Source organism: Aricia agestis, chromosome 18, assembly GCF_905147365.1.
Source record: "Aricia agestis chromosome 18, ilAriAges1.1, whole genome shotgun sequence".
Classification (NCBI taxonomy): Eukaryota; Metazoa; Arthropoda; class Insecta; order Lepidoptera; family Lycaenidae; genus Aricia; species Aricia agestis.
In genome coordinates this window covers 9,307,870-9,320,741 of record NC_056423.1, presented here as the reverse complement: position 1 = coordinate 9,320,741, position 12,872 = coordinate 9,307,870, and the positions used below count along the sequence as shown (strand labels likewise).

Sequence of the window (12,872 nt, the reverse complement as noted above, 5' to 3'; positions counted from 1 at the left end):
ATTGTCAAAAGTTTTTAATGTCCTTTTGACATTACGATTTTTAGGACACGCGAACGTAGGCAGGTCTTAGCCAACGTTTGCTTGTTAAAATAGGTATTATTCTATTTTTTCAATTACAAAACAAATTTTGTAACCTGCACCAAACGATAAGTAATTAATTATAATTCTAAGAATTGCATTTGTGAGGATAAACATAGCTTAAGGTGGAAAGTTGAGGTTATCTTTTGAATCTTAAATTATGCCACATAATGATCTTTATTTAACTTGATATAGTTGTTGTGCTACGTTAATCCTATGTTTTAACCTGTGTCTAATGTGTTAACAGTGATGTCTCGAAAAAAAGCCAATGAGGAGACCGATAAACTTACACGTATTGCGATCGTAAATGCTGATCGTTGCAAGCCTAAAAGATGTAGGCAAGAGTGCAAGAAGAGCTGCCCGGTGGTCCGTATGGGCAAGCTCTGCATCGAAGTAACCCCCAACGATAAGATCGCTACCATATCAGAGGAACTGTGCATTGGTTGTGGTATTTGTGTCAAGGTATACAAGTTTTTACTTATTATTCAAAACCATTACTTGATTATAAAATTTTAAAGAGCCTAATTTGCACACTAACTTTTCTACAGTTCTACTAATATTTTTTTTACAGAAATGTCCTTTTGATGCTATCACAATCATCAATATACCATCCAACTTGGAGAAGCATACAACTCATAGATATTCCAAGAATTCTTTCAAGTTGCATCGTCTTCCCATTCCAAGACCTGGTGAAGTGTTGGGTTTGGTCGGTCAAAACGGTATCGGAAAGTCTACAGCTTTGAAAATATTGGCTGGAAAGCAAAAGCCTAATTTAGGTCGATTTGCTGTAAGTATCTTGGTTTGTTATTTGGACACTATTGTTGTAATAAAACAGATAAAATAACAGTACTTTTTAACTAGAGATTGTCATAATATTAATAGTGATCAGGCCCCTAGACAAAGTACCTTTTGTTAAAAATGTGGGATAATATGCATGGTGGCCACAAAGGAAGATCTTCCGACCGAGCGAGGTGGTATGCTCGGTCAGGCCTAAGCGCACTGACGTCATCTCAGACGTTGTATATATCTTGCCCTTCGATAGCGCGATGCAGGATTGTTAGGCGAATTGTGGGTACCGCCACATCACTCCCCCCCGAAGACCGGAGGTCGAATCTTGAAGTCTTGTCGCTTGAGTCGCCAGTGCCAATGAGTTCCAGTGAGTCCCAGTGAGTCGAAACTGTAAGCTGCTGCACGGGATCCTGTGAGTCGGATAAGCTGCCGCGCGGGGCCGATGCTACGTGCTGACCAGGAGAGATGTGCTCTGCTTGCTGACCGTTCGGTGTAGTGAGAAAGCCTGATGATGCCGATGCGGAGTCGCCCAGGCCGCGGTACATTGTGGCTAGTGGACGAGGTACCCGATGAGGCGATGCTGGCTGGTGCGGTGCGGAGGGGCGGGGAGTGATAATAATGAAGGAGGCGTGTTCTGTCGAGGGTCACCAATGTGGGAATAATGCGTGGCGACCCCAAAGGAAGATCTTCTGACCGAGCGAGGTGTTATGCCCGGTCAGGCCGAAGCCCACGTGATACATTTCAGATGTCGTATATATACTGACGCGCTCAGAAAACTTCGATAGCGCGATGCAGAAATGTTAGGCGAATTGTGGGTACCGCCACATCACTCCCCCCCGAAGACCGGATTACGGGCGATAATAATCAGGGATGTCGAATGTAAAAATGTCGAAATTCGTTATCAAAATGTATGCGGTTTAACATAAGTCATCGCTAAATGACATTTCGCTTGCGAAGACTAATGTCAAATCCCATACATTTTGATAACAAATTTCGTCATCGTTTTTATTGATGGCTATGGCCTCAGAATTATGTACATTACTCTGAATAAAATAAGAGCAAGCATAGAATATTAAATGTTTCTTTTAGGATCCTCCGGATTGGCAAGAGATCCTGTCCCATTTCCGTGGATCAGAATTGCAGAACTACTTCACTAAAATCCTCGAAGATGACTTGAAAGCTTTGATCAAGCCTCAGTATGTAGATCAAATACCTAAGGCTGTGAAAGGTACTGTTGGACTATTGCTTGACAAGAAGGATGAGAGGAAAAATCAAACAGAGATTTGTGCTATGCTGGGTAAGATTACCTTAGTTTAGATTATAGTTTGTGCGTTTTAAGATGAATGGGTGACAGTTTTCATATTCCTCGCTACGGGTTTTTTTTACAAGAAAACAAAAAAAATCAAAATGTAATAAATTATATTCCATCTACAAAAACAAATGTTTCCTATAATTGTAAATGAATAAAAATGCAAAGTTGCTAAATGCTAACTTATGAATATAAAATTATAAATATTAACTGTGAAATAGGAGTATAAAATTATTGTTACGAAAACATTAGAAAAATGTCAGATGCATGAAACGGAACTTATGTCAATGGAGATTGATTCTGTTGCATCGAAATCAAATCGATAAAAAAGGGCGGCCATCTTAAATCGCCGGCACCACTGAAATGTCAGTACGAAATCGATAATTTCGATTGCAATTCCTTTACGAAGTGATTCGATATTTTAAAATTATCGATTAATTTTTGTTAGGTAACTTACCTACTATTGTCAACTATAATGTGTCACGCATATCATCATAAAACGCACAAACTATAGTATATAAACTTATTTTGTCTTTATTTTATTAACCAACTTCTGGTTATAAGCTTAGTAGCTTGGATGATTGGATGAAATTTAAGTGACGAAGTAACCAAGGGCGTCGCCAGGGAGGGGCAGCTGCCCCCCCCCCCCCCCCTAGAGATTCTAAAAAAGTTGCCAAAATTAAATATAATGCAAACAACGACCACTATAATATTAAAATCTGGTAATAGATTGAAGGCTCGTAGTACAAGTGAAAAGCTTCATGTGCTGTCGACTTTACCTACAATTCATACCTACTTTTCTCATATAAAGAGAATGAGAAAAGTATGAATTGTTGTAGGTAAAGTAAACTTCCCCCCCCCCCCCCCCTGCGCCATCGGCTGGCGACGCCCTTGGAAGTAACAAACATAACTCACACATAAATAAATTTAGTTTGTTATTATTTTTAGCAATATTCCGCGAAAACAACTTCCACCTTTAAGTAAATGAGTGAGTGTACGCATAGGCATGCGTACAACACCTCCCTCCTCCCACACTGCCTATGCGTACACTCGCATGCAAGAACTTGCAAACACCACCACCACACAAGCAATAATGTTGGCAAATCCGTGCAAGGCCCCTATGCGTACACTCACTCATTTACTTAAAGGTGGAAGTTGTTTTCGCGGAATATTGCTAAAAATAATAACAAACTAAATTTAAACTATGGATTTCCGCAAAGTAACGCCTGATTCCATTAACTATAACTCACACACTTTTGTCTTTGTAATATATTTAAGTTAAAAGTGTGAAGATTACTGATTCATTTGATAGTGTAATTACAATGATAGTTAAGTTGCTACCTAACTTTCACTGCACATGTTTTGTGTCAATTACTTTACAGATCTTTCACACATTCGTGACCGTGAAATTTCGGCCCTCTCTGGAGGAGAACTGCAGCGTTTTGCTTGCGCCATGGTATGCATCCAAGATGGCGATATTTTCATGTTTGATGAGCCCTCCTCATATTTGGATGTCAAACAACGTCTCAATGCTGCTCGCACAATTCGCTCGCTCATCCATCCTGATAAGTATGTCGTTTTTATTATAAATTCAGACAGATACTACATTTTGAAGTTCCTAATAGGAAGTAAAATTCTCCAGAACTATATAGAATAATGTATTCTATTATGTTCTCATCCATTGCGTAAAAGTTCAATACTTTATAACACCTAGTGCTATAAAACACACAACAAACATTTCATCATCTAAATGCAAATAATATAAAAAAAGGAAAAATTGGTATTTAACACTTTTAAAGTGGGAACTGTGTGTGAGATAGTAACAAAAGTTTACATTTTTGATTCTATGTATATGTTGTAAGATGATTTGATAAATCGAATCGTAGATAAATTCTAGGGACTTCGCGAAAACACGGATAATTAGACAATGGTGATTACATTTTTCAACCTTACTGACAAAAGGTCGTGTTTTTGCGAAAACGCGAGTCGCCTTAGTAAGATTGCGAAACGAATCGTTAGTTATTATCGAAAAAAATCACTGATTGGTCTTATTGAGATAAGAAAAACGTTAAATAAATAGTAAAGTTCCTATGAAGAGGCATTGTCATTTCTTACCCTTTATAATTCTATAATACCTCAAATATACATATAGAAAAAAATAGTAACCAATCAGAATAAGAGTTGCCCAGTAAGCAAAAATCAAGCCAATCAGCGTTAAGAATGTGCAATGTTGCTAAGGCAACTCGCGTTTTCGCAAAAAACCTAACTTTTTTTAGAAAAATTGAAAAATATAAACAGCATTATCTAATTATCCGTGTTTTCGCGAAATCCCTAGAATTTTTGCGGTAGTTCGATTTATCAAATCATCCTATGAGTTACGACATAAACTGTACAAACTTTGTCTACTTAACTTTGTAATTATTTTAAACTTTGTCTACAGGTTCATCATTGTAGTAGAGCATGACTTGTCAGTGTTGGACTATCTCTCCGACTTCATTTGTTGTTTGTACGGAGTTCCTGGTGCTTATGGTGTAGTTACCATGCCTTTCTCAGTGCGAGAAGGTAAGATATCAACATTAATTAGTACGCCAATTTTGGATTATGGCTTTGACACATTTGGCCAAATATTATCATGCCCATTGCCCTGTTTTGCATACTTACATATAAAAAAAGAGATGTGTAACATGATACTTATACAAAATAACTAACTTTCTAACTGGTACCTCAGCATTTACAAAATATTGTGCTGCATATTTTGTAAATGCTGAGGTACTATTGCACTAAACTCCTAAGAAAAAAATTACACAGCAGCTAATAACCATACCAGCCAAGATACCAGCTCTGCTTGTCTTTGTCTTACATAAAAGTCAAATGGCAAAGAAAGATATCAGAACCATTATAGTGTTTATTCACTGCATATACTATATTTTTAATAGCCCCCTTATGCCTTGATTACACCTACCAAGTAGAATGGCGAGACAGTGCTCTCGGCCAATTTGAGTGCTTGTCCAAGTAAACAAATTATTATTTTTCAGGTATAAATATATTCCTTGATGGGTTTGTACCCACCGAAAACATGAGATTCAGAACTGAATCCCTTGTGTTTAAGGTAGCAGAATCGGCTACTGAAGAGGAGGTAAGTTGACACTTGACCATTCTTATAAATATTATTGTTAGTCAAGTTCCTCTTTGATTTTCAGACTCACATGCAGATGATAGACTTAAACATTTAAACATCAAATGATTCATAAAAAAATAATTCTGATTGAGTCTTTGTTTCTTATTTTGTATTTATTATTATTTAATACTTATCTACTGATAATATTTTAGATCAAAAGAATGAACCATTATGAATATCCTGAAATGACGAAAAATATGGGCGACTTTAAACTGCGCGTAATGCAAGGAGAGTTCTCAGATTCTGAGATTTTGGTACTCTTAGGTGAAAATGGTACTGGAAAAACAACATTCATTAGAATGTTGGCTGGCAACTTGGAGCCTGATGAAGGTAATGCATACTTTTTGTACATATTTTAGGCGATATATAATAGGCGATGACCTATTCTCACAAAAATCAATTTTTGTTACTTTCTTACTGAAATTCCAAATACAATAAAATTTAAACGAATATATTATGCAGTATATCAACGAATGAATGAAACCCATATCAAATAATTGCTTGATGAAAAGAAATAAATTGCATTTTAGACCGAATAGTCTGAACATAGTGTCATTGCCAGGGCAGTGAATTCTAAAAAAATAGTTAATTTGTCTATGGTTATGCCTACCGCCTACGTCAAAGTCAAATGACAACTGACAAGCTGGTGAAAATTGACAACTTGTAAAAATCGGCACAAAAATCGAGCTTACAAAATATCTCTTAAGTTATTTAAATAGTAAACACAATTCACAATGAAATCTGTGCAATATGATTAGAAATTACTATGTGTTGGAAAAAGTGTGAAAAGATGAGAAGCAAAGTTGTTAATTTTAAGGTTATAGTAGGCTAATATTTAATTGTGCTATTTTCGTTCTTGCAAACGTATTTTGAACAGTTGAAATGGCTAGAACAGAATTATTTGATCTATTTTTCCATCCTGTATTTCAAAAATGCTTAAAACACGCCGAGGCTTCAAAGCCATCTGAAGGTATTTTAGAATTTACTTTCTTTAAGTTGTCTCATTTTGTAATGTATAAATTTGGTACAAATATGTTTGTAGTTACGTGTATTATTATTGTAATTATATTTGTTTTAATGTTAAGTGTTGAATTTACATATTACTTACCAGTATGTAACTATTTATTATAGTAGTTATTCTTATTGATGCATATTGTGAATACTTACAGGTACTGATTTAACTGAAAACTTGCTTCTTTTAAATGTTTTAACTACATAAGAAAGTAATAAATAAAATGCAATACAAAGTTGTTAATAATTTCTTTCAGGCGCAAGTCAATTGCCGCAGTTGCATATAAGTTATAAGCCCCAAAAGATCTCTCCAAAGTCACAGGGACAAGTTAGAAATCTGCTACACGATAAGATCAGAGATGCCTACTCTCATCCACAGGTAATTATATAGGTTCTAATTCATTTCATTTATTTTGATAAAAATGTAAATAAATAACTGCAACTTATTAAAAATACAGGATGTAATATTCTTTGCCATTGTGTATTGTGTTGTACAATCGGAGAAGTTGATTCCTAGGCAGATAGACCTAAATAGTTTGGTCACGCTATGTCAAACCCGGCTTGTCAATCATAATTATTAACATTGCATTGACATTATCCAACCAAATGATGGTCTCTCAATTGCCTAGGAATAAATTTCCTCGATGGTACAATAAAATATGTAGCAGAGTTTCTGCTCTTCCAAAAATACAAAATAAATACTTAATACAAACAATTTAATTTCCATGTTTCAAAAACTGTATTCATAAATGCTTATAAAATCCTTTCTTGTTTCCAGTTTATCACAGACGTAATGAAGCCAATGAAGATTGAGGAGATCATGGATCAGGAAGTCCAGAATCTGTCTGGTGGTGAGTTGCAGCGTGTGGCCCTGGTGCTCTGTCTCGGGAAACCTGCTGAGGTCTACCTCATTGATGAACCGTCTGCATACTTAGACTCCGAGCAGCGTTTAGTTGCTGCTAAAGTCATTAAAAGGTAAACCATAATGCTATCATGCTAAAATGAATTTTATTAGGTACTAGATGACGCCCGCAATTCCGTTGCGCCATAATGCGTTTATCGCGCGCGAACCGTACTTACATTTTTTCGAGATAAAAGTATCCTAATTCCTATAATCCTATCTATTGACGACCTCTGTGGCTCAGTTGGTAGGCTGTTGCTACCTCAAGCCGGGGGTCGCGGGTTCGAATCCCACCGACGGAACAAAAAGTTTTCGAAGTTCCTGGGTCATGGATGTGTATTAAATATGTGTATCATATAATAAAAATCTTAAACACATGTATAGTATAAAAGTATTAAATATATTTCCGTTGTCTGGTACCTCTAACACAAGTCCTTCAGGTACTTAGCCAGGGGCCAGACTGACGTGGTGTGAAGCGTCCATAGATATTATTATTATTATATTATGTCCTTTCCTGGATGTCAACATAGATCCATACCCATCAAAATCGGTTCAACGGTTTGAGCATGAAGAGGCAACAGACAGACAGACAGACACTTCCACATTTATAATATTAGTATCCAGCCCCTCCAGCATACGCCAACGAAAAAATTTTTGTCTACACGTATTCTCGATGTTTGATGGCTTTTCTCTTCATATCTATTGACCCTAACATGACATACATTTTTCTCGTGTTGATCTGTCGTCAAAATCTAGCGACATAATGTCAAAAAATGATTTTGACATTATGGCATTATCGACAATATAAGTACACACGAGAGTGAGATATCTCGAGATTTTCTCGTTTGCGCATCTTAGGCCGGCTGGATATATTATTATAATAGAGTCGACCATGCTTAGCATGATTGCCATAATACCCTCATTATGGCAATCATGCTAAGCATGGTGGACTTTAGTAGAATAGACAAAGTAACAGATTCTTCAAGTAAATCTAAATCTATCACTAAGACCCTAAATGTCAATAATTCTAATCTTTCACATCTCTTCTGTGGCTATGCTAAGCCTGGTTATTTATTATGAATATTGATATTATATTCAGTATTTTAAACTTGAGAAATAGTAAAACAAACGTCACTTATGGTAGCTGTTAAGCATTTGTGTATTAACCCACAAATTTTTTTGTTGAGTTACGAATGCAGTCTTGTTCGTAATGATCTAAAGCAGGGCTTCCCAAACTGTGCGTCGCCACAACCAAATCGAGTGAGTGCCGAGCGCATTGTCATTCATACATCCCCGCTTTCAGAAGCTATGCTCAGAAAAGCAAGTGCATCCTTCACATTAGCCAGCCTTTGCTGGCTTTAATATCTTCAGAAATATCTTTTTTGAATTTTTATGCTTATGTTTTGATTTGGTCCTCATAAAATTGTCCAAATAGTGTTTTTATGATAACCTATGTAGGCTGGTTTTAAAATTGGAAAGTCCCTAGGGCGTCACAGTACAAATATTTTTGGGAAGCCCTGATCTAAAGAACATAACCGAACTTATATCTTATACATATTTTTTGTGGAATGATACGTAAATGCTTATCAGTGTACATTATACATATAATATATTATGTTGACTGCCAAAGTCACTATTTCCTTGTAATATGAAATGATTAACCAAAGTATACTTTTCCAGATTCATATTGCACGCGAAACGCACGGGCTTCGTGGTGGAGCACGACTTCATTATGGCCACGTACCTCGCGGACCGTGTCATAGTGTTTGAGGGCACCCCATCCTCCAATGCCACGGCCCACGCCCCGCAGTCCCTCCTCAACGGAATGAACAAGTTCCTCGAACTGCTCGGCATCACATTCAGACGAGACCCCAACAACTTCAGACCTAGGATCAACAAGCATTCCTCTGTTAAGGTAAATAATTGTATACAACATGTAACAAAACTAAGTGATAATGCGTTAGGGTTAGTATGTGTCCCTTATACATGAGTTCACTGTTAAAGTTGCAGTGCTAAAAGAGCATATTTTTTTTGTTATTTTTATTGACAAGCCCCCGCATCTTGAGTTTTCCCATACAAAGATGAAAAAAATAGTTACTCTTTCAACACAAAATACACCCATACACACCCTAAAGTATTAGTGATAATACTTTTTTTGTTACACCCTGTATATCCTTTTGAATCATGATTTATTTATTTATTTATTTATAAATCCTTCATTTGCACATAAAGTAACATACAAAATGAAGAACACAACAAAAGAGACACAAAACAATGACAATACAATTAAGTACAATAAAATTTACAATTTATAAAAATGTGCAAATTGGCGGCCTTACCACTAAGCGGTTTCTACCAGGCAACCGTCAAAAATAATAATGCAATTTTTTTTTGGCTTGTTATTTTACTTCTAATAATTTTAAAATGATAAAATCTTAATACAATAATTCTCTTATAAGGCTACAAAATATTCATTTCAATTGTTCCTGCTTACCTCCCTGCACTATTAAAAGCAGCTTAAATAGAATTGCAAATATTTTCAAGGTTGTAAGTTTCAAAAGAATCTTAATGAATTGAATACTATTAATGTTGACTTCTTTTTTCAGGATATTGAGCAAAAGAGAGCGGGCCAATACTTTTTCCTGGAAGATTAGTACACTATTTATGTAATATACCATATTTATATATAATGCTGCTAAATAAAAGATGTATCCTGTCACAAGCGCTGGCCTGCAATGTATTTCCAATTAATGTATTACTGTAATAAATCGGTTTTATACAATTTTTCATTTTTTTAATACTTACCTAAAAAATTAATGAATATACCGCGCACAAGATTTTAAGGTCTCTCTGATGTGTGATAATAAAGTTGTGCGTGGATTATTTTTATAGCCCATTGCTTTGTTTTATAGCCGTCTTTCGTTTGTAAGTTTTTATCGTCGGACGGCGGAGCGACAGCGATAAATGAAAATATCATAATATGGACAAGCATGGCTCGTGGTAAGTTCTTAAAAACTTGTTCTATACATGTATACCAATTAGGTACCAGAAAATGGAAATACATAATCATTTTTTTTCAAAATATTATACACATAGATCAGCTATTCTCAACCTGTGGCCCGCGTGAAGTTGAACCATTTTAAAATTCATGCTCACAGAACACTATAACTCCTGTTCACGCCCATAGGCCGAAATAGTGCAGTCGTAAATTTTTTTTCAAGACAGACGGACAGACATCGAAGTCTCAGTAATAGGGTCCCGTTTTTACCCTTTGGGTACGGAACCCTAAAAAGGCTGAGTAACACTACTCTAGCGGCATCCGAAGCCACGACCCCCGTTTTACGCGACAACGCGCTAACCACTGAGCCACAGACACGCCGACGTTACGCATAGGATCTTAATATGAATGCTGTATGAGTCAGTAGTTCGCGGGATCTCGTCTACTATTGTATATTTATAGTTGATGACTGAATGACGTAAACAACATTGATGACGAGTCTGTCGCTGTTGTTTAGATCGTGACGAAGTCATGAATGATATGTGTTGAAAAAAAAAATAAGCTAATATCCTACTTTTGTTAGTCACACGGCATATAATAAAGTACTTAATAAGAATATGGTGGCTTTAGATTATTTTTTTATTAATTCGTTCCGGACTTATAAATATCGATGGCCCTAACGAATAAACGTGCAAGAGCTCTTTTTTTGATTTTTCGTTTGCATGGCCTATGATAAACCTATGTAAATTTTTTGGAATTATTTTGACTTAAAATAACGATTTTAAAGCAATGTAGACCTTTATTGTACGGAAAAAATAATAACATATATCACATTAATAATAAAACATGCGCTTATTGCAGATTATTTGTTTATTTGAGTTCACCAAAATAAACATGTTAAAACAATCTGGCGCACGTGTTTATCTTTTCCTTTGGGTTATAACTCTTGCACGATTATTCGTGTAAAAATGCAAGCGACTTCTATGAGTAATGCCGATGGCGAAACTTTGAATATAATAATCACAGCTATTCTATTATCTTTTACTAATTTCTCTTGTCTTTTCTGTTTTCTTTAAGGTTATTCGAAGAGCTATTGTAAAGTTTATCAGAAGAGCTGCTGGTGAGTTGCCGGTCTTTTTAAGAGGGAATACGCTCTCTTCTTGAAAGTTTGCAGGTTGTATAGGTCTGGAAATACTGCTGGTGACAGTGCATTCCAAATTTTACAGCGCGCGGCAGAAAGTTACGCAAAAAAAGCACGGTGGAAGACTGCCACTCATCAAAGTTATGAGGATGGTATATTTTTCACGTAGAACGATGGCGAAAAGTTGCAGGAGATATGATTCCGAACAATTCCTCAGAGCACACCCCGTGATACAACCGATTGAGGATGCAGAGTGAAGCTATTTACATCTCGGCGTAATTCCAAGGTGTTCAGCATGTTTGAAACATTATGGCAGTCAACAATTCGAGCGGCCCTTCGTTGGATACGATCTAAAGGGATTAGTTGGTATTTTGGGGTCCCTGCCCAGAGATGACAACAGTATTTCATATGAGGCCAAACCTGCATCTTGTAGAGTTGCAGGCATTGGTCCAGACTAAAACACTGTCTCGCCTGTTAAGAACACCAAGTTTTTTCGAGGCTAACTTGGCATCACCCTATAGATGACATCGGAACTGGACTTCGCTCGATATGTTTACGCCAAGTATTTCAATGCTAGGAGGGGATTGTTAAAGAAGTGCCCTGAAAACGAGGATATACGACCATTGGTGACTTTTTAGTTGTGAACGGGCAGAATTGGCTGGGTTGAATTGGACTAAGAGTCATCTACCCCATTCAGAGACTTTCTCCTGTGAATTCTCTATTTGAGATATAAATTCGTTCGACTGTCAATTACATTTAACCAAGAAATATGGTGGAAGGCGGTAGATAGGGCATCACCTGTACTATCATCCGCATAACAATAAATACCTTTGGTCTGTAGCATGTCATTGATCAGCCAAAAAACTTGTGACCTATTTGCATAAATTCTCGGGAAGCCCATATTATTATGATGGAAGCTTTGATAGCAGCGCTTTAAGTCAAATCCGATCAAAGGCCTTCGCAATATCCAAACTAACAGCCAATGCTTCTCCTCTCCACACAATCACCTGAGCCCAACGATGAGTTTGGTACGCCAAGAGATAACCAGCCAAGTGACCCTTTTGGAACCGGTACTGTTTGTCGTGTTTGTCGTTTAGTAATGTCTGGCCGCCCAAGTATCGAAAGAGCTGATAATGGATTCCATTGTCTTCGAGAAGACGGAGGCTTTAGCAATTGGTTTGTAGTTGGATGGATTTGAGCGGTTACCTTTTATAGGAATCGGGTTCACTAAGGCTATCATCTAAGAAGCCGGTATAATGGCAGAAGAGTAGGAGAACCGAAAACGACACATTAAGACCGGAGCCAACTCTAAAGCACACTTTTTCAATACAATAGGAGGGATTCCGTCAGGCCCACTCGACTTTTGGATATCAAGGGCACGCCGGGCAATATTCACTTTGAGCGCTGATGTAACCTAATATCCGACATGATGCCCCTGCATTGTGGTATGGTCGGCGGTTTTTATCC

The 12,872-nt window shown here is 36.8% G+C and overlaps 1 protein-coding gene across 2 annotated transcripts; it reads left to right on the top strand.

The window, feature by feature from the left end:
* LOC121735886 (protein Pixie) lies at positions 1-10,050 on the top strand. Of its 2 annotated transcripts, none has more exons than XM_042126869.1 (12): positions 1-93; positions 326-540; positions 650-865; positions 1,957-2,164; positions 3,559-3,745; positions 4,617-4,738; positions 5,212-5,312; positions 5,507-5,684; positions 6,623-6,744; positions 7,144-7,340; positions 8,947-9,181; positions 9,873-10,050. In XM_042126869.1, the coding sequence occupies exons 2-12, from the start codon at positions 328-330 to the stop codon at positions 9,918-9,920; spliced, it is 1,827 nt and encodes a 608-aa protein (XP_041982803.1). In that variant the 5' UTR covers positions 1-93; positions 326-327; the 3' UTR covers positions 9,921-10,050. The 2 variants fall into 2 exon arrangements, with proteins under 2 accessions (XP_041982803.1, XP_041982802.1); XM_042126868.1 differs by having other exon boundaries at positions 46-150.
* The last annotated feature ends 2,822 nt before the right edge of the window (positions 10,051-12,872 follow it).